General features: G+C 47.9%; 5 protein-coding genes across 5 annotated transcripts; 2 read left to right on the top strand and 3 right to left on the bottom strand.

The window, feature by feature from the left end:
• Positions 1 to 489: 489 nt before the first annotated feature.
• BDQ94DRAFT_175996 (uncharacterized protein) lies at positions 490 to 1,033 on the bottom strand (the record flags this gene model as incomplete). The annotated part of the gene is made up of 2 exons (XM_026772598.1): positions 490 to 639; positions 734 to 1,033. The coding sequence occupies 2 exons, from the start codon at positions 1,031 to 1,033 to the stop codon at positions 490 to 492; spliced, it is 450 nt and encodes a 149-aa protein (XP_026620023.1).
• An 8,098-nt stretch (positions 1,034 to 9,131) lies between these two features.
• Positions 9,132 to 9,721, bottom strand: BDQ94DRAFT_123317 (uncharacterized protein). Its single transcript, XM_026763813.1, has one exon. The coding sequence runs from the start codon at positions 9,619 to 9,621 to the stop codon at positions 9,172 to 9,174; it is 450 nt and encodes a 149-aa protein (XP_026620022.1). The 5' UTR covers positions 9,622 to 9,721; the 3' UTR covers positions 9,132 to 9,171.
• Positions 9,722 to 10,453: 732 nt separating this feature from the next.
• Positions 10,454 to 11,191, top strand: BDQ94DRAFT_154690 (uncharacterized protein). Its single transcript, XM_026768335.1, is given in 3 exon segments — positions 10,454 to 10,603; positions 10,616 to 10,648; positions 10,710 to 11,191. The coding sequence occupies 1 exon segment, from the start codon at positions 10,711 to 10,713 to the stop codon at positions 11,026 to 11,028; it is 318 nt and encodes a 105-aa protein (XP_026620021.1). The 5' UTR covers positions 10,454 to 10,603; positions 10,616 to 10,648; position 10,710; the 3' UTR covers positions 11,029 to 11,191.
• A 2,901-nt stretch (positions 11,192 to 14,092) lies between these two features.
• BDQ94DRAFT_175994 (uncharacterized protein) lies at positions 14,093 to 14,810 on the bottom strand (the record flags this gene model as incomplete). Its single annotated transcript, XM_026772597.1, has 2 exons — positions 14,093 to 14,143; positions 14,202 to 14,810. The coding sequence occupies 2 exons, from the start codon at positions 14,808 to 14,810 to the stop codon at positions 14,093 to 14,095; spliced, it is 660 nt and encodes a 219-aa protein (XP_026620020.1).
• A 5,540-nt stretch (positions 14,811 to 20,350) lies between these two features.
• On the top strand, positions 20,351 to 21,537 carry BDQ94DRAFT_175991 (uncharacterized protein; the record flags this gene model as incomplete). The annotated part of the gene is made up of 2 exons (XM_026772596.1): positions 20,351 to 21,035; positions 21,095 to 21,537. 2 exons carry the CDS (start codon positions 20,351 to 20,353, stop codon positions 21,535 to 21,537), a joined length of 1,128 nt encoding a protein of 375 aa, XP_026620019.1.
• Positions 21,538 to 21,965: the final 428 nt, after the last annotated feature.

Genomic DNA, 21,965 nt, shown 5'->3' with positions numbered 1-21,965 from the left:
GTTTATTGCGCAACTTCTTCATCATCGCAGAAGCTTGTGCAGCGGTATCCTGACGGCTCTCCTGGAGTCTGTATTTACAGTACCAGTCCGGATTCCCTCTTCCGTTACCCACGGGACCAGGATTCGACACGATCTTCTGGCATTAGATCGTGGGTCCAGACAAATGCCCGAAATTGGCAGAAATTCTCGTGGACTATGAGGGAAGCCAATCGATTGTCGCTTCTCAATGTTGTTTGATCAGCTCCATCGTTGGTAAATGGTGGGTGAACAGTTTAGGCTAAAGGCAGGTCAGTATCTGCCTAACCCCATGCTCGATAATTCTTGCAGTGTAAGGTTTCCGCTCTTCGCGCGACTACCTGGGTCACTGTCCCAATATCCGGACATGCTCTCTTTTGATTCATGTTGGAGAAGGATATGGGGTTGATTGTCCACCTCGTCATTGCTCGCTCCGCGCTGAGAGGTCACAATATCTACCCAGATGCTATAGATTTAGCCGTCGAACATAAGGAAATCCAGTGAGCCTCGGATATGAAATGAGGACAAGTCCTGCTCGAAATCCATGTCGAAGTGGAAGTGCGGTTGTGGTTCGCCAAACAAGGTAAGAGCATCTTCGACACCTTTCGAAGGACGACTCCTGTACTGCAAAAGGTAATTTGAACCTTCACTGCATGGTAACGACATGGATGGGCGCTTTTTTGCAAAGATAGCGGATCGATGGACGATATGGTCTGACGTCTACTCCGCGCAAGCTGGCGAGCGAGGTGGGCGCATCTGTTCCCTGCGTCCAGAATACCCATGACACGCCCAGCGGCGGGTTGCATGAAGAACATGAGAAAGTGTCAGACTCTGCTTGGCCATAGTCGAACTCCATGTCAACGGGCTCTTTGCGAAGGAAGGGGTGATCCAGCTGCTCGATGGCGCTGGTGGTCACGATCAGGATGCAGTCTATCTGTGCGGCTACGTCATCATTGGGGCTAAGCAAAGCAGACAGAGCGAACCTGTTGGAGGGTTGTCTGTCACTGTCCGCTTCCATTTCTCCATCCTGCAAACAATGTTGGGAATGTGATGCCGATGGCTCTGATGATAAGATTGAAACACCATGACTAGATCATGTTTTGCAACTCTAACTGCTAATGGCCTCTATGACGAGAGCAATTGGTAGGCGTCTGGTCCCTTTTGAAGGGCAACTACTACCGGGACCTCAAGAGATTGCATGGAACGAATTGGCTGCCAAATGTATCGGCGAGAGGAAATACATGCCGGCAATCTACAGCATCGAGGCGACCACAAGGTGCTTTTGAAATAGACGGGGGAAACACGGGTTTCCTACTTGTTAATGAGATAGACGGGGGAAACACGGGTTTCCTACTTGTTAATGAGATAGACGGGGGAAACACGGGTTTCCTACTTGTTAATGAGGTCCGTTGGGTAATAAATGCATGTTGCCTGATTCTCAAAGCCTAGATTATGCAGTAGCTTTGTTACTCCAACATGCAGTCAACAGGAGGAGAGTAAGCCTATTTTCTCTAACGTAATCAACGGTCGGACGGGCCATCTGGTAATACCATATAAAAGATACCTTTTTAAACACAATATATCTCAAACATTATAGTCTAGAAAGATTAGATTTCTTCTATATAGGTTTTAAATAATATAGAAATAGCATTATATGCTTTTCAAAAATCCCTTTGAATATATTTAATAGATTATCCTATTACGATTTCGGTATTTTAAGTGTATTATATAAGACTTCAATCTGACTATGTCAAACAGAAATTTAATAATCATAAAAAGATATGGGATATCTATCCTTACATATATAATCTATTTACAAAGTTAGAGCTTCTTAAGTATAGTATTGGTTGATAGATAAAAGAATCAAAAAGACATCGTTTATATGGGATAACAGGATGGCCCGCCCAACCGTGTGGCCCGTCCGAACGTTGATGAATGTAATCACCAATCGGACGGGCCACACAATCGGGCGGGCCACCTCTTCGAAAACACCACCTTCAATCTCCTACCTGAGGCCTTTTAACCACTACAGATGCCACCAAAAACACCTATCTCGTCTAAATCGCGGGTGGAGCAAGAAGGAAGGATTCTTCTTGCTATTGAAGCTATTCAGAAAGGCTAATTCGCTAGTATTCGCGAGGCAGTGCGTGTTTACAATGTCGCTCGAACCACTCTTGAGGCTTGATTAGTTGAACGTGACTTTATCAGAGATATAGTCAACACACGCCAAAAATTATCGAAATTTGAAGAGGAATCGCTTGTCAAATGGATTCTATCTCTAGATAAGCGAGGCGCAAGTCCTCGGCCGCTTGAAGTCAGAAAAATGGCTAATCTAATCCTTTCTAAACGAGGTTATTCAAATTCCGAAGAAGTAGGCAATAATTGGGCTTATAACTTTGTTAAACGCCACGAATCTCTACGTACCCGTTTTGCTAGACGATACAACTATCAAAGAGCTAAAATGGAGGATTCTGATATTATAAGAGACTGGTTCAATCGGGTCAACGAAGTATTCAAGAGTACGGGATCTCATCAGATGATATATATTATTTTGATGAAACAGGGTTTGCTATGGAACTAATTGCTATATCTAAAGTAGTGACTAGTTCTTAAAGAGCTGGCCGGCCGTCTCTTATATAACCAGGGAATCGGGAATGGGTCACTTCTATTGAGTGTATTTGATCTAATGGAGTGGTTTTACCTCTGATCTTGATCTTCAAAGATAAAATATATCTAAAGGCGTGGTATGAAGATCAATCCGTTCCCTCTATCTGGAGGATCGAAGTCAGCGATAACGGTTGGACTACTGATATAATCCGACTTTGATGGCTTCAAAAACACTTCATTCCGTTGGTTAGAGGTAAATCAGTAGGCAAATACAGTTTTCTAGTCCTTGATAGCCACGGTAGTTATTTGACACCTGAATTCGACTAATCCTGTGTTGGAAATGATATTATACTTATTTGTTTACCTGCTCATTCGTCACACCTGCTTCAGTCTCTTGATGTCGGTTGTTTTAGCGTGCTTAAACGTACGTACGGAGGCATGGTCTAAAAGCAGATGCAATACGGCCGCAATTATATTGATAAGCTTGACTTCCTAGAGGTCTATCCTAAAGCTCATTAATATACTTTACAAGTCAAATATTATCAGTGGTTTTAGAGCAACAGGTCTAGTTCCCCTAGATCCTGATCGAGTGCTTTCTCAACTACATATTCGCTTGAAAATACTACTAAGTCCGGACAGTCAGTCAAGTGGCTCAGTGCTTCAAACACCACATAATATAAAGTATTTCTTGAAGCTTCAAAATACTGTGAAAAAGCTTACTTCAGAAGCGTCAGGCAAGTCCAACTTCATCTACACATTCTACACTACGCCAGCTCCTCAAAGGGTGCGAGCTAGCAATAACAAACTCAATTATACTGGCTAAGGAGAATGAGGAATTACGTGCTAGCCATGAAAAGCAGCTGGAAAAGAGGAAGCGTTCGAGGAAGCAGATGATCCATACAGAAGGCACTACTATTGAAGAGGCCCAGAAATCTATATAAGAAGAGGAAGAGGTGCAAGATGATGAAAAGGTTGAGGTTGAACCTCAATCTCAACCTACGGAGACCCCCTCGCGCGCGCCTCCACGCTGCAGTAATTGCTTCAATATTGGCTACTGACGTACACAGTATTCTAAACCACCTAGTAATTAGCTAGATAGCTTTTTAATAGGCATTTGTGTTGACTGAAAGGCTTCATAGTGATTATATCGGGCGATTGTAGCAGGCGGGTGGTCCGCCCGATTGTGTGGCCCGTCCGATTGGTGATTACGTTACGTTACCTAGTTATTTTGAAAGAGTTCTTGCTGATTAAGTGCTTGATTATGCACTTCCTCTCAGCGAGATTATACAACGGGAGATTTCCTTAGTGCTCATATTACACGAAATGTTGGTCTCACGAGCAATGCAATCGAAACCGTCCCTCGCCGTGGTAACCCTACTCGCTGAGGTAGGTGAGGTATCAGACTTCTCCATGTGCTGACGGGACAAATCTAGGTATCATCGAGCCGGCATTCTCTGAGACAAATGAACCTGAAACCGAAGCAGATATCTGCCTGAGGCAAACATTAACACCGGCTCAAGGGATGAGTAAGCCGGTAAACAAGCAGACACGCGCTCCCACACTCTATTACCCGCGCCCGCTAGTATCATCTGCGCTGTGGAGCACAATTTATTTCACTCGACTGTCTGCTGGTACTTTACTCGAAAAGGCATAGAGGAAACAATAGCCGAATTGCAACGTCAGGTTGAAGAACAATAAAGGCTTTGAGAAGCGGCAGGACGGCAAGAGGAGGAAGCTAGACAGACGAGAGAAGAGGCAAAACGGCGAGTGCAATCCGTTGATGCAGGAGGAGGTTGAGGCTGCCGTTCGGCGTGCTCGGTCCTGGAAGGCTCCCTGACAAGACGGGCTTCCGGTGGGAGTATGGTGAGAAGCGTGGCCAGCAATGGGAAAACGAATCTTCCAGATATTCGAAGCATCACTAAGGTTGAAATGTATCCCTGAAAGCTGGAGAACAACAAAGATCATCGTGCTCCACTGATTCAACATAGACCGGACGCTGCCTGAACCATATCGGCCAATAGCTCCCCTACCAACTCTCGCAAAATAATGGAGGCGATTGTAGCCAAGCGGATTTCCTGTCTGGTCGAGAAATATCAATTACTGCCAGCAAATCATTTCGGTGCACGCAGTAGACAATCCTGTGGGCAAGCACTGAATGTCTTGATGGAAAAGGTCTACGACGCGTAGAAAGTCAGGAAATGTCCTTACTCTCGTGATCTTCAACGTCAATATTGCATACAATGGGGTGCTCAAAGAGGTCCTCCTGCGCCGATTGTCAGAATCGACTCCCTGAAATTCTGGTACGGCTGATATCATGCTTCTGCACTGAGCGACCGTGCGCGGATCGTTGCCGATAAGTACTGCTCAAAGCTGATATCCTTTGATCATGCAGGGCTATCACAGGGCTCAACTTTATCGCCAACCCTGTCCCTTTATGAACGCCAAATTGGTGAAAGCTCGTATCACTGATAAGAAAGGTGCCATCGCGTTTGTGGACAACTACACCCATTCGGTGGTTGGCTCCTCTGCCCAGGCTAACACACTATGGTTACCAGGGAGACTAATTCCAAGGGCTCTTCAATGGGCCAGAGTCGGGGGCCTTGTTTGAACCAGAGGGAACAACATCATCCATTTCACAAGGAATCCTCGCCTCAGGCAACAAGCAGCGGTGCCTCTGTGGGTCGAGGGAACTCCTGTGCTAGCCCAGTCCGCTGTGAAGCTCCTAAGGGTCGTCCTAGATCAGAAATTACACTTTAGGCTCCATGCTGCCATGGCAGCGAAGAAGGGAATACAAGCAGCATTAGCGTGAAAGAGGCTCAAGGGGCTGGCGCTCAAGACTGCCCGACCACTGTTTACCTTGGCTGTGATGGCAACAGTGGACTATGCTGCATCGGTGTGGTGCAAACCTACCAAAGGCTATCTAGTCCCTCCCTAGGTGACCAAGACACTGTAAGCGGCACAAATACAGCCAATTTTAAGCTTATTCTGGACCGTATCATAGCTATCGTGAAGTCGGAAGCAAGTATCAAAAGCACCAACATTCGGCTAAAAACGAGATTTCTCCACCACTGGATCAGGTGTCACCCCCCCCTCCCCCCCCCCAAAACCCCCTCCCTTAACACATCCCTTTTGGGAATGTCGTGAAGCTATCTCCAATCAGAATGACAAGTTCTTCCACCGTTTAAACTTCTAACTGGCCACTGCTGCCGAAAATGGAGTTGGAGACAATCCTACCAACTGCATTGGACACTTGCAAGCCAACCACGAGGGATTATATCACCGCAGAGGAGGGAGTTCAATGACCGACGCCATCAACCCAATAGTAAAGCTCGATTAGAGACGTTCACCCATGGCGCTGCGCACCGAGGCGTCATCACGTGGGGTCTATGGCGAGAGTCCACAACGCAACCGTCCCCAATTGGCATCAGGCCATAGGAAGAGAAGAGCACATGAATATGTACTACAGGCAACTCAGAGCTATCTACGTAGCTGCAACCTATATGAAGACAATGGTCCCCAGGATTTCAATGGCGCCCTCCAGCGTTCACGTCATGTTCGTCACGAACTACCGCACTTTGCTCGAATTGCTCACAAACTTTCGCAACCAGTGGGCAATGGTTACTGAGTCAGATGATAAATGTCAGCCTTGAGATCGTTGAGAGACGAACCCAGGTCGAGCTACTGTGGTCGGCCGCCCACGACCTCACAGAAGGCGACGTAGAGTTTCGGTCACTCCTTAATCAAGGATCCGGCGATCCAAGCAGTCCTGATCGACACCCTCAGTGGACAGATACTCGAATCAAATTCACCTTGTGGAGTGAGGTGCGCCGGAAGATCTCGAAGGCAGAGATACAGGAATTCCAGAAACGTGCTGGGGGCAATTCACGCGACCTTCCGATACTACATTCCCAGGCAAGCACATGATACTCTTATACGTTGACCTAAATCAACACGAGGCATCTATGTTCCCACAGCTGAGAACAGACCACGCGGGTTTGCGGGTTTTTCTGTTTGCAATCCAGCAATTGAATAGCGGAGCCTGTGCGTGTATGCGAGGAAAGTGAGTTACTTTCTCTTTCGATGTAGAAGATGGGATCATCTTCGCAACGACATGGTTCCAGCGATGGGCGACAGGTTTGGCGATCTGTCATTTGCGCTAGGAGACTGATCGGGCTAGGTCGGCACCGACAGGAACCTCATCGATGGTGAGCTCGGTGGAAATCTAATCTAAAAGTGGTACGGGCTGTGTTAAAATTTGCGGCAAACAGAGGCAGGTTAATGAGGGAGACCCAAGGGGTCCGGATACAAAGGGGACGCTACCAAGACAAAATTGAGGATTGATGCAGGGCAGAACAGTACAAATGTAAGACATAACCATCAACGCTAGATAGAGTAAGGAGCCACTACTTTGGGGCTCCAAGCAACCTATGGCCGCAATAGCCTGAGAAAATATTATACTGATGGTGATGATAATTATCTAGGCTACGTAGCTGGGAGCTCGCAGGAGAGGTAAACAGTACATGACCTGTAAATCATCACCTGATGCTTGAATGCAGCCCTGCCTAGTAGGGAGTAGGTGCTCCAACAAGATGAATGGGTACCCGTCCCGACACTCAAAAGACCGGAAATGAGGTCGGGCTTACCGCAACGTTCCACCACCTCAACTTCTTTTTCCTCCTAAGAGTTCCTAGCCCACTCAATACTACTCACCACATGCGCTAGACCTTGTCTATTGCATAGATGATGGCTGACACGTTCTACATGGCAGAATTTGTTGACCTAATCGTCCACGTGCATTCGGTCAGAAACGATTGAATTTGTTGCCAGCCACAAAAGTACGTTGCGCTGCCACTTCGCTCGCCCCGGCCATCTTTGCCACTAATCCAGTCTGACTTTGGCTTGCGTATATCGCCTTTTGGACACTATGGAGATTTATTCACTCCGATGTCCTAGGCACAAAGTTTGAGCCGACAATCAGCTAACAAGTCTTCTGGAGAGTCACCGTCTTCACCGGGGAATAACCTTTCGTCTAGGTATGCAAACGTACAGCCTGTTGGACTTTTGGAGCTTTTAGACTTGTCCGGTAAATTTCACCTCGCTCGGAATGTGCTGCGGCGGTGGCGCGAGCTGACCAATGCTGCTCGTCTAGCTCGGCATATGATTGAATGATGCAACACTCAGTTGCCATCAAGGAGATGATAAACATCTTTACATCATCATTCATAGCGAAGCGTACCTATCGAGAAGTCAAGCTTCTAAGAAATTTACAGCACAAAATGCCTCTGGGCTCGCCTTCTAGCCTAGGCTAACGCCAGACAGCTCATTGGACTATATGATATTTGTCTTTCTCCGCTGGAAGATATGTACGACTGTTTGCTGGAAGAACGGAACATCGCACGAACGGATCATGGCAGGTACCTTGCTACCCAGCTTTTGAGGACGGACCTGGGCCGTCTGTTACAATCCAAACCCTGGATAACTAAATCAGCCAGCTCTTTACGTTTCAGCTAATGGTACCCAGTCTCATGAGACTCGTAATTCGAGCTCTTTAATGTTCTCCAGCATGCGCGGAAATGCATTCACTCGGCAGGCGTGATGCACTGGGATCCAAGCCAAGCAACATACTAATCGACGAGAACTGTGATCTGAAAATCTGTGACTTCGGGCTAGCGCGCGTGCGGGAGCACCGAATGTCAGGTTACTTTTCGACTCGATACTACCGGGCCCCGGAGATCATGCTAATGCGGCAGCAATACGGAGTCGAGGTAGACATATGGAGCGCAGGTTGCATCCTCGCGGAGATGTTACGGGGTGTACCGTTGTTTCCTGGAATGGATTATATTCACCAATTCTACCTCATTACCGATGTGATCGGCAATCCGCCGGAGGTCATGGAGAAGATAACCAGCAAGAATGCAGGTTGCCTCAATCCTCCCAGGATATGCATTTCTCGGTCTGACCGTGCTTTAGGCTCGCCATATTGCTGACGGACTATCGCAGAAGGAGCCACGGCAGCTTAGGGATATACTCAACCATCTGGACGGGATAGCACATATATATGTCTGGTCCCATCCCTGCCATAAGGCTCAGCCACCATAATACTCATTACAGCCACCGTGATATTTAACAGGGACCCCCCGAATCCCAGCCTGGGTAACCCGTGGGCGGGTTCAGAAGATGGAAACCCAACCCAGCCCGCGTTTTGGCGAGGTCTAACATAGAGAGTAGAGTTAGTGGATCCCTGCATATCGCCTAAAGGCGGGGGGCCAGCGTATGATTCAGCATCATCATCACCCTGTATAAGCAAGCTACTTTATGTACCTAATTCTGCCCAAGGACCTACCGACCGCTTCCTCGCTATGGCTCGACGTTATGTTTCGCCAATCGACTGTTCCGTCGCTCGTTTTTCTTGGCTCTCTTTGTGCCTCGGTACCTTGACTCACAAATCATTGATCCTTCTATCTCGTTAAGGTTCGATTTGGTATTTCACTTTATATCCCTATGAAAGAACAATCCAATAAATCCAACACCAGACATCAACTTTACATGTCAATGTAGTACTTCGCCTGAAAGGCGTAGCTCTGGATAATCGTTCAGCTGATTGAGTCCCTCCTTCAAATCTGTTGACTTTTTCGATGATTTCGGAGCACGAGCCACATAGAAGCAAAGGATCTGTTGCTCGAGACAGTGAGTGCAGCGCGGCCGCTGTTGATTGCACGACACACCCCAAGCCTTGCATGCCATGCATGGGTGACTTTTCAGGGCAGGACCATTAGCGGGTGGTCCCTCTAGCCCTCTGTCGGATTTGAGATAAGCAAATGGTGTATCTATGGTGTCAGACCGTTGCACCAATCCTGGCGGATCTTGATGAACGCCCGGTAATTGTGAATCTTGCGTGACCGCAAATTCTGGAAGGCTATCTGGAGCCCTTAAACCACCAACCATCCACGCCTGCCAAAACCATCGTGAAAAGCGCTTAAGGACGCATTCTTTCCCCATGGTTTATCTCGTAGCGCGCAATACACTTCTAAGGTGATCTTTAGCCGTGACTTCTATCTGGCCACGAGTACCTTTGTTTCAATAAGAAGAGTATTGCCGAGCCCACACTGATGTCGGAAGGTGCGACGTGGAGCTGCTAATTGAATCTCATAATAGGACGTTTCCGGTGCAGGAGGTTTGCGCATGTGAGGCTGCAGAATCTAATTGACAAGAATGAACGGGAAGACCTGACAGCCAGGCAGAGGACAATAATAATATAGCTTAGCAATACGAAGAACGGCAAGAAAACAGTTTCCCCGCTCTGCTTTATTTTTATTATATCATAGTTCGACTCAAGCACCCTTGACGTGACAACTAATGGTGCCATAAGTGGAGCACGTAGAATGATCATCTGGTAACCTTCTACTACCTCATCATGACGTTCATACTTCCGAAGCGGGAATTCAGTCAAATAGAGTTTTAGCCATCCGACCAGTTTCCCCGCAGCAGTTATCTAGTAGTCACTTTCGTGGTTGTATTTCCACCCTGGTAATAAACCACGCCGCGTCCATAGGTATGCCTTTAATTTAGTGTTACGTTATCTTACGTATCACCGACCAGCTGAGATTGTGGGATCATATGTAAGGTTTCGTCGCTTAGAGCCGCTTTTGATCATCCGTGCTCTTTCCCGCACTCCAGACTCTGTGGAACGCAAGCTACGTGGTAATTAATTCTTGCCAGTTAAATAAGTGGTCTGGAGGTCTAACTTAATAGTGGAATACGACTTGTGAATTCACTCAATAAGAATTAACCGTGGCCTCTCGCCTATAACAAACTGTTGCGCAGGCAAGCCTTCAATCTCGGAACTATACACACCACATTGCAATTCGTCTCATTCTGTTATTGCCCAAATTTATGACTTCTTGCAGTGTTCATTTCTGAAGATCTTGTTAAAAAGCAAACGAAGAGAACAAATTCTCTGGATATCAAAATCGGTACTTGGAACAGAATTATCCTAACTAAACACTGCAAGTGTCAGATTGCCGATGTAAGTTTGTGCTTTCTTGCTTCAATCAACTATGTCACTAAAACAGATAATCACTTGGCAGAATGTCCTTGTCGCAATCGTCGCACACGTGTTTATCATGTGAGAGTACCACAAAAGGTGGCCTTTTTTGCTCGAGGGAATGTCGCAGTGCTGTCCTCAACAATTCAACATCCAGAATAAACCCTACGACTTGCAGGAAAGAGAATTATACTGATAGTAAATGTGGATGCGAATCACTGACACACATCTCTGGAGATTATGAGAAGACCCAGAGGTCTTCCTGCTTGGAGACAGACGAGAAGTCTCGACGCGAATTAAAGGGCTATGAAAGCTCATTTGACTGGATGAGGCTTTGGAGAAGACATGCTTTTTGTTCATAGATGGCATTCGGTCTATTTTACCATAATTACTCTAGCAAACCATATGCTATAATAAACTGCAGTGGGTCGTAATCGGTCCTCAAGTCTAGGGACTGTTCAAAGTTTGAGGTTATAGAAACGTATCGAAGAAATATGTAGACGGTATCAATTGCGCGTGGAGCAGTAGATTCATTCTAGTTATGCGCTAGTATGATAGTAAAATGCTGCAATTACCCGATTTGTATATATCGAGAGTCTTGTCAAAACGAGTTCTTTTAAAGAATTTTTCATTGTGACGGGAAAGACCAATTTGACATTTACTATGGTGGTCAGATAGAATTACGGCTGGGTTGCACCACCTTTTATGGAATGTCTTTCAATATAACTCAGCCAAAGAGGCGCATAGAGATAAATGGCACATAGATGATTTGCTTGAAGGACATATACTGAGTTATTATAGGTACTGTAATATACTTTTGTTACCTGTCTTCTAGGTATGCACTAACAATGAACAACTCGGCAGCGGTCGCGCAAGCCCTCGTCATGAAACAGCCTTTCCCAGTGAAGCTTCGAAGAGGCAGTAGCGCGATTCCGACTAGACTGTGGCTCTAAGTCATTAATGATCTCAAAATTTGACCACACCATTCAGCACTCTTGAAACCAAGTATTCTACAATATGGATGTTCGGATTCAAGAAACGGTCGAGCTCGCAACCATCTTCAAGAAGAAGTACCATTGTTGTGTCCACCCCTTGAATCTTGCATAGCTCTTTATGTTCATTTATGTTGACTCTGTAAATATCTGGTAGGTCAAGTTGTGTATCCGACTGCAAGAAATCAACAGCAGATTGTAAGAGGTGGTCCTGTTCTGAACGCTCTTGAAATAGTACTATCAAGAAGACACGATTGTTGCGAAGATTTTGGTAGTGAGATAGACAGTTTTGTTGTTTATATTCAGCGAATAATCCTTGTCATCTTGGTTTTAGCTTATGAAGGCTCATACCTAGTGATCCTCATTAACTGCATTATTCTTAATATTGAATTTTTTTATGGCTCAAATCCAATATCCCAGTACCCAATCTCGACACTGATAATGCTCTGGTTTGACAATGCGAGGTTCTAAATCATCTTTTTCACGGGTGCCCCTGTACATGTTATCATGCAAGCAATATGACGGCATTGCCAATATCTCTGTATCCATCCCAGCCAAATCTTGTATTCGTTAGACCGCCAAAGGATCCCGATCTTGAGTTCAGAAGCTTGTATAAATCGAATAGCTGATCTGGAAATTCGTTTTTGGAATTAGCATCAACATTAGGGCGTACATCGCTCGATGATTCGATAAGCTATGTAAATCGTTCGGCAGTGGTATTACGAGCCGCGTGCTGGTTGTCAATATTAGAAAATGCGCGACCCAAAATGTAGATTCAAGGAACTTTGTCAATTTATTACTACAACGTGGCAGAATAATCAGTCAAGCCAAGTAATTGAAGTAAGTCAAAGTCAAGCATGCGACATCTTTGAGTATAGAATTCGGAAGCGTGGCAGTAAGTATAATGTCTGGTGATGAACAGACATGACGCAGTCGCAATACTGCATGCAAGGGCACTAAGATACCTGCAAAACAGAGATTGAAGAAGGTGGCATTTGATGATAATCTCTGCTACGGATAGTTGGCGTATCATTGAGGAGAAATTCATCGAAGTCTATCTGTCTGAACCTGAAGCGGCACTATTTTGACTCATGAGCTTTTGGACTCGGCCGTTGATGCGGTTCCTGTCGGCGATGTGATGATATTGCCGTCTAAAGCGTGTATGCTTCAGATCGGGGAATTGTATGGTTATGATGCTGTTGAATGTTCTTTTATTATTTTACACGTATACACGATCAGGTCGGAAGGTTGAAGACCAGGATCGCTGGCACATGTGTGGCGAATTCAAAATTGTTTCTCAGTCTCAAAGTTCATGGAAAGAAATACTCTATGATACCTTCGCTTTAATAGGAACCGCACAGCATATCAATTCCTGCCACAGACGGTAACTAAGAGTATCTGTGAGTCCTCGACAAAGGCAGAAGGGGACAGGATGGAAAAGATGTGTGGTCAAGCCCGCCCGTCATATTTCGGATCGATCTCCCCGGAAATCCGTTTTTTTCCCGATACTCGGCGTTTGCTGAGCCTGATTGGACTAGAGCAAGATTGGGACACATTCAAAGTACAGGGTGTGTGTGTGTGTATTCTTACGCTGGCCCCTCGCCCAAGGCGATATGCAGTGTTCCACTACCCTAATCTCTAGGTACATCCATTATTTTTCCTGACTGTTTCCTTCGGGACGAACTTAGAGCCTCGTCAAGGCCTGTGTTGGCCATTGCCTCGGGTTATGTTCTGCGGTCCTCGTGGCGCGCGGCTCCGAAATCTTTGTGGCGCATCCGCAAAATCTAGGATACCAACAATGCTAGTGTCTTGCGAAGGCTTTCCTAGTACCTAGCCGAACGCGCCTGAGCCGGAGCCCGGGGCGCGCCCGAGAAACCCCGGAGGGGGAGCATGACGAGAAGTGTGCACTCGATGGGGGTTGAACTCATGACCTTCGCATTAGTTACATAATTCCAACCTCTAGAGTTACTACTACAAAGGGACGACTACCACTACTGCTAATACTTGCCGTCACCACCGTTTGCCTTCTTCTTAGTTCTCGGGACGCAGTGTCGTCAAGTTGATCTTATTTCCCATCTATACTATCGTAAAAGGGAAGAAAAGGTTGTGGGGGGAAGGCATCAACAATTTTATCGACCCATTTCCACGCTATTGCCATCTTCTCCCGCCATCCGACCCCACCTGGCGACTCCTGTATCCGTTCCCTCGGGTCGCTGTCCCTTCACCTCTTGTTCTTGTACTCGCTCTCCTCAAGGTGACTTCCCTTGGTGGTCGCCTTGTTGCTTTCATCCGTCCTCACGTATGTCTGCGTCGCACTCCTCCCGCTTTCTAGCTCCAGCTTCTGGTCAGCCCTCGAATGCTACGGTTCCGGACAATGTAGTTCAGGTTCGCAAGCACAAGACAACCGCCTGCAAGGCGTGTAAGCAGAAGAAGCTTAAGGTGGGATTTTTTCACTAAGCCCGTACATCTCACTGGTATCTTCGTACTATCACATCAGAGTTTCCTTCGTCGGCTGGCTTCCCGCAAGTGCAGAGGTGACCCACCATGTCAACACTGTGTGGCAAACGGCATCCCATGTCTGATCGACGAGATGGCCGACATGCGCCGTAAATACGCCATGAAGCGCAAGCTAGAGCGTCTCGAACAAGCCGAAGAGACTGCTGCGATTGATTGACGGTCTCCGGGAAAGTGAGAGCATGCGCCTGGAGCAGCTCTTGAATCTCGTCCGGAGTAATGCCTCCTTCGAGGAACTCCAAATCTTCCTGGAGCAACAGTTTACTGGGCGTGAAATCGAACCGTCCCGGTAACTGCGTGAGATCCAGAGCCAAATTTCTCGTCCCTCCGACGATGGCGAAGAGGAGCAACCACCCTCTCAAACCCGAAATCCTCGTCGCGTCCTGGATGTCCGCCGTCTCGCCGATAGCCCCGTTCATCGAGTCCCTGCGAAGCCGTGGACCACTGTCACCGACGACGATGACCTTGTATCCCACCTCGTTTCGCTCTGGCTGACATGGACCTATCCCTTTTTCCACTGGTTGGATAAGGATGTTTTCCTCCTGGACATGCGGGCCGGCAATCTGCAGTGCCGATTCTGCTCGCCCTTTTTGGTGAACGCCATTCTCTCGGAGGCCAGTGTAGGTGCGCTCGACCATTTAGGGTATAACAATCCACCGCAGTATCAAGCTAACCTGCTGCTATTCTTGGTACTACTCTGACTACGCCGAAGTATTCACCGTTCCCCGCTATATGCTCACGCGGGGAGATCATTTCTACGAAGAGTCACTGCGTTTCTTCCTCGACCATAATGAGCGGCCTGAACGGAAATGTAGACGTATACGACTCGACCGGATCCCGGAGCAAGTGGGAGAGGAAATGAAATTCATCCTCTTCTCACGGGCCATCCAAGCGGAAGTCACGGGGATTGACCAACACCAGCAGAACGGAGTCGCTGAACGAGCGCACAAGGCGATTTATGATCGGGTTGGCCCTACGCTCGCGCATGCGGGGCTACCACCGAAATTCTGGCCAGAAATTGCGCGAACCGCAGCCTTCCTGTCCAATCGGTCGCCCTCGTCCAAACTGAACATGACTCCATATCAAGCGTGGTACGGTGACAAGCCGGACTTATCACGACTCTGAGTGATCGGATCCAAAGGGGAGTACTTGATTTCCCCCAAACTGAGGAAGAAGCTCACAGGGCCAAGGACAAGGCCATGCATCCTACTAGGCTACGAGGGAAATACCAACTACCGTATCCTGCTGGAAGACGGACGAATTGTTGGGACCCCAAACGCTGAATTTCATGAAGTCTTTGCATCTCCTTCCACACAGACCAGAGAAGATGTGGTGGCCAGACAAGACGGCTTACCTGCGGTAACGGCTGCTGCCGCAGGGGGGAGTGAGACGGTGGGACTAATAAACCAACCGTCGGTAGGCATACGGCAAGCATCCGTGCCCGCCTCTGGGCGCCAATTGTCGATGGCACCACCAGAACAGGCCCTACCTAAGTCGAGCAAACATATCTCGCACACACTGCCTCGATCGAGTAACGATAACTCACGAGGGCTAAACCAGTCGAGTAACGAAGACTCGCAAACACCAGCGTCGTCTCAATCGAGTGACGAAGACTCGCAGCCACCCGTTGCTGTACAGGGAGATAGGACCTTGTCGCCCACAAGGAGTGACGATACCTTTGGACCATTCGCAGATGATTTACAAGGCATCGTCCAGAGGAATGAGTCACCAACCGGCGGCGACCAGCAACAAGGTGACGCTCACCAAGGTTAAGACCTAGGAGAATGGCAACGATATCCAGAACTCCAACGTGACCACCCAATTCATACGGTGCCACAAGAAGCACTAGAGAACCATCCTGAACTCAAAATTCGCGCTCCGCAGGTCACACTAGACACATTTAGTGATAGCGAAGAAGAGCTTGCGTTAATGAATATACCCGAAGAAAACATCATCCCAACGTTCTTAACAGTGGCTGCAAAGGAAACAGAACCTTTTGAGCCAAGTACCCTGCATCAAGCGAAAAATGACGCGAGCTGGCTCGAATGGGAAAGAGCAATGCTTGAAGAAGTGAACTCGCTCCACCAAAACAAAACGTGGGAGCTCGTTGATCCTCCCACAGATCGGCGGATCCTCAGTGGAAAATGGGTCTTCAAAGTCAAACGAGGACCGCATGGCGAAGTCATCCGCCATAAATGCCGATGGGTAGTGAGAGGCTTTACACAAGAAGAGGGGATCGACTATGACGAAACATTTGCCTCAGTGGTCAAGCAAAACAGGATGCTCTACCTCAGTCAAGAAGCGTATATTGACAAGGTCGCTCACCAGTTCGGAATCAACAGCGGCGCTCCCGTCAGCACGCCGATAGAAACCTCACCACTTCCCGAGAACAGTCCGGGATACAGCTGTTCCCCAGATCGAAGAGTCACATACCAACGCATTGTCGGATCCCTAACGTACATCATGCTTGGGACTAGGGGGGACGTCGCGTATGCCGTCTCAATGGCGAGCAGGTATCTGGCAAATCCCGGACGCAACACATGAATCTCGCCCGACGCATCTTGCGATATCTCAACGGCACAAAAGGCCTCAGGCTCACGTACAAGGGTCAGCCCCAGATGCTGAAAGGCTTTACAGATGCAGACTGGGGTGGATGTCGCAACACCAGACGATCAACAGCTGGATATCTCTTCAATATCGGGAGTGGGGCAATCAGTTGGCAATCAAAGCGCCAAAGCGTTGTTGCCCTCTCGACCTGTGAAGCTGGATTTCTAGGCCAGACACAAGCAACCAAAGAAGCAATCTGGTTAAGGAGACTTCTTAATGAGTTAAACATGAGCCAAGAAAAAGCCGCAACGATTATCTGTGGTGACAATCAAGGAGCCATCGCCCTGTCCTCGAACCCGCAATATCATTCTCGCACAAAACATATGGAAATCCAACGCAAGTGGCAAGGAGAAGTTCATGACCTTGGAGCAGTGGCGCTGAAATACGTTCCAACTACGGAGCAGATTGCTGACGGGTTTACAAAGCCTCTTGCACGAGAACGTTTTGAATGGTTTCGCAGAGGGCTTGGCATTGACTGACACCTCTTGACTTGCGGACATTGGGGAGAGACCGAGCGCACGGGTACCCTTTCCTTCTTTTCTCCTTAAAGGTTTTTGAAGGTTTTAACGGAACCCTTCACCACCGTGATGAATGGTCGCTGGCACCCTTGACAGTGGTTGCCATCGAGTGGGAGTGTTGAATATCACGTGGTGTAACATTAGCAGGGATTGGGAACAGAGATATATATATATATGAGGCATCCCGCCCCTGTAAAGATAGAACAACAATAAGAAAAAATCTCACTTCAACACGAAACCCGCCCAAGACCCGACCCACGGGTCGGGTATCTGGCGGGCGGGTTGGGTCTTGGGCGGGTTTTGGCGAGGCCTGAATTCATGACCCGGGGCCGCTGCAGTGATCCTAGACAGGGAACAGGCAGTAGCGGACTCCCGACAAGTTTCCATAGGCTCTATGACAAATTGGTCGGTCCATGCGGCGGAGGTTATCGGCATTTTCTACGCTATCAGCCTCGCCCTCAAAACAGCAAGGCCGGGGCCGACAACCGCGACACCGCCAGAGAACGAAACGGCAACAATCCTCTGCGACAACACAGCACTACAGGCGATCAGGAACCCACGAAACAAGTCAGGACAGCGGATTATTTACGCCATCTTGCAGGCTGCCTCAGAACTGAAAGCGCGAGGCATTCCCCTCCGCCTCCAGTGGATCCCGGGGCACAGTGATATTCCTGGCAACGATGCAGCAGACAAGCTAGCCAAACGAGCAGTTGGCCCGGATAGGATGCAGCCTTTCAAACGCCTAGTTTCCCAAGAAAGGATAGCCATCCGAAAGAACATCCACCGAGAATGGGAACAAGAATGGAAGGTATTCAGAAAAGGCGGCCACCTCGGGCGAATCGACGCCGAGTTGCCAGCCAGCCGGACGCGACGACCGTACGATACATTGCCACGAGACCGCGCCTACCTCCTTACCCAGTTGCGCGCGGGTCACTGCTGGCTGGCACCTTACGGAAAACAGTATGGATTCCGGAACGAGGATAAGTGCGAATATGGCGCCAAGGAACAGTCACACGTCATACTCGACTACCCAAGTTCAAAAATACCACGACATAATTTACGCAGAGCGACCGGTGAAACATTCGGCGACATCTCAACCATGCTAGGAGGAAATAAGGATACCAGCCACGTAAAGGCTGTCTTGGATTTTGCGGAAGCATCCCGAAGGTCTCGTAGTCGCGGAGGAAGGGATCCGCAAGGACAAAACTGTAGGCGAATGGCCAACACAGGCCCCTAGGCGAGGAAGTTCGCCTCTAAGAAATGGGACGATGTACAATAGAGACACCAGGGCAGAGATATAGTTGCAGTAGCCTGCATATCGCTTACGCGAGGGGTCAGGGTAAATGACATCACCACCACCACCACCACCTAATCATGACCAAACATGTTGTCGTTAAGCGCTTGAAGTGTGGTGTTCCCCTTCGCAGGGTTGGTTTCGAGATGCGTCATAATATCCCGCAGCATTTCGATGATATCCACTGAACGCCCAGGGGAGAACAGTTTTGGGTGCTGTACCCTTAAGATGGCATTTGAAAAACCTTCATCGTCTCAAATACGTGTCAAGAGTGAAAAAATGTACCTGCCAGAATATGATCCTAAGATTAGACCTGGCTCTACTGTCTCTCTGTGCTCCTGACTTTTGGACAGCGAGCGGCAAGGGCAGCTGTGGTGTGCACCTAGGCCTGACATCTTATTTGGTGCAACCAATCAAAGCTGATATGTTGCCGCCAGTGGTTCTAGATCTGGATTACCCCGCTTTCGAAGTCGAAACCTCAAAGAATTGACCTCTTCCCTCACCATCATTCTGAATAAGCCACTTCAGGAATTACTATCCCCTTTGGACTGAGTCTCCGCCAAAACACGCAACTTCCCAACAGCTCTACATCCGCTGCTCCTTTCGTCTTAAGCAAAGACTGTCGCGAAAAAGTATTTATGAATTTAATTTCTCTGAAGAATGCCAGATACGGTCTCTGCTATACTCAGGCTCTCTAGGGACATAGATGAGTTAGGTCCCAAACTATCCGCTCTTGCGGCGAAAGATTATTGCAGTGTCACCGTACCGCAGCTGTCTCCCGAAATAGAAGCGAAGGTTCGACACGTTGAATTGTTTATTAAGCAGTCCTTGGATTGGAAAGACCTGAATTCCTGGCTGGATCACGCCCGGAAAGTGACAGACGAGCACCGGAGATATTTCAGGATCCTTTCCGAGTTCGGCTATGACATCAACGATTCACCGAAAAATGACTGCGATCTCAATGTTGCAGAGATAAATCGTCTACCTAGAGGGAACGGGCAACTCAGAATATTTCTGACTATTTTTGGGCCAAATTCGTCATCTCGTCGTGAACATATTAAGAAGTTATCTGGCTTTTGCTCTTTGAAGGACGACGACGCAATCCCTTTGCACAAAGTTCGGGCGAAAATCGAGAATACCGCAGAAGAAATAATAAGTCTTTGGAAAACCCTACAGGGAAGAAAAGAGGCACTTGAACAATTTGAAGAAAGATGGACCAGAATGCGAACCGCGGAACGACGTGCCTGGCTTCACAACACGTTTAAGCTGCATCATGAACCGGACTTCGCTATTTATTTACTGGCGCCGCGCTCAAGCACCAAGCCTTTGGACAAGGATGCATTTCTCACGCCGCTACTTAATGTGGAGGATCTAGCCCACGCAGATATCCTTCCAAATCTATTACAGACTCGGTCTTCCCTACATCCGATGCGATTTTTAATCATTGATTCTCGATTTGTAAATCTTGGATATTGGTCCGGAGCGCTCCCACTACTCAAGATTCAGGGGAGAATATCATTTATTACCGGCCCAGAAGAGGAAGGTTCTAAATACGGGATACAGTTTGAGCCTGACGTCATCAAGCAGCCGTATCAACTAAACCCAGCCATTGGCTTGTATAAGCTGATAGCACAAAAAAATATACGACTTTCTTGTTTCTTGTGTGTCCGGTACTCTAGCAACCCCAGTGCCTGATGATCATCTAAGCGACAGCACTGGAAGTGACACGACACTCTCCCTTTTGAGCAGATCTGCACATATGGATTATAGGCGGCCAGATCGCATTGATTGGTCATACCTGCAAAGCGTATTAGATGCATCTACTGAAGAAGCACTGAATGATTTACAGCAGCTCCGCAGCGATTCAGAATACTGGTCATTGCGGATCCAGCAAACTGGGAAAAATACATCAAACTTGCTGTATTCTGTCTTCAGCCGTATCAATACATTTGTTTGCCTAAGCGAACGCATTAAGAGAGTTCGTCTGTGCAATGGGTGGACCGATTCATCTATTTCCTACGATGACATCGGGCTATTCAAGGAAGCGGTGTCTCTGGACCCTATCCTGCGCTCCATTCTTAACAAGGCCCTTGAATCGATACAAAAGATGAGACTGTCCTCGGATTGGACATGGAAAGGGACGAAGACATTTCGCTATCTCTCTGACATGATGGAGGAAAACGACCCAACGCTACGCGTAATCGGCCTGCGTAGCGTCTTGAGGACCATCGAACGCGAGATGCCAAAGGTCAATCCTTGTGATTCGATGCCCTTTCTATTCGCGCAAGCCCTTAACGATATGTCAGTCGTGGCTGTTTGCATGCAGGAGTCTGACAAGCATTACCAGTACATACGCAGCGTCAGCCATGAGTATACTTCATTGGCAAATGATGCAGAATCAGAATGGAATGGACGGGAACAGCCTTGGATATCGTTTATTGAGGGTACACTGCACAGACTAAAGCACAAAATCAACAAACTGAATCTTTACATTCTGATGAAGTGAAGCCGTTAGAGGAAAGGCACAAGATCTTCTGGAACACTATTGATGCGTATATGCTTGATAGTACGGCGCCCAGACCAATCGTTGATTTTATCCGACATTATGCTCCGATTTCAGCAGCGCCTACCTCTGCATCCGTCACCTCTCCTATGATATGGAGCACACACGGGACTGAGGTAGCATTGACCGAAACCCAGAAGAGAAAGTCAAAAGGACGCAAATCCCGACACGACGCATCAAGATCCCTACGCAGGCCAGTCACCGCATCAAATGTGGTCGAGCTACATAGCTTGCCCTTTGTTCGTATTCAGAAGGACGCTGATAAGATTTTCTGGAATCGGCTTTCAAGTGACAAAGGGCAGATTACGGTGCGTCCACCTGAATCACTGTCCCAAAATCCAGACTTGCTCTCCTGTGAAGTATGGAGGAGGATACGGAGTTAATTGTTTGCCTCGTTGTTGTTTGCTCTGTGCCTGGAGAAGATCACGGTACTCCCCCAGATGCCATGGATTTGGCCGTTGAACACGAGTCATCTGGTGAGCCGGGGGAACGAAATGATGTACCTCTTCCTCGCAATCGATGTCGGAGTAGAAGTGCGCTTGCGGTCTGCCTAACAAGCAAAAACATCATTGATCGCTTCCAGAGGATGATTCCTGTACTGTCAAAGGTAATTCTGAACCTCTGCTGTACGGAGAGGGACATCCTTGGCGAATACAGCCGATGGTCGGACAATATGGTTCGACGTCTCTGCGCAAGCTGGCAAGGAATGTGGGCGAATCTGTCCTCCAGCGCCCAGGACACCCATGACGTGCCTGACGGCGGCTGCATGAAGAATAATATGCAAATTATTCTTGGACAGCCCTAGCCAAAG

Source organism: Aspergillus welwitschiae (assembly GCF_003344945.1).
Source record: "Aspergillus welwitschiae strain CBS 139.54b unplaced genomic scaffold BDQ94scaffold_74, whole genome shotgun sequence".
NCBI lineage: Eukaryota > Fungi > Ascomycota > Eurotiomycetes > Eurotiales > Aspergillaceae > Aspergillus > Aspergillus welwitschiae.
This window is presented reverse-complemented; position numbering and strand designations above follow the sequence as displayed.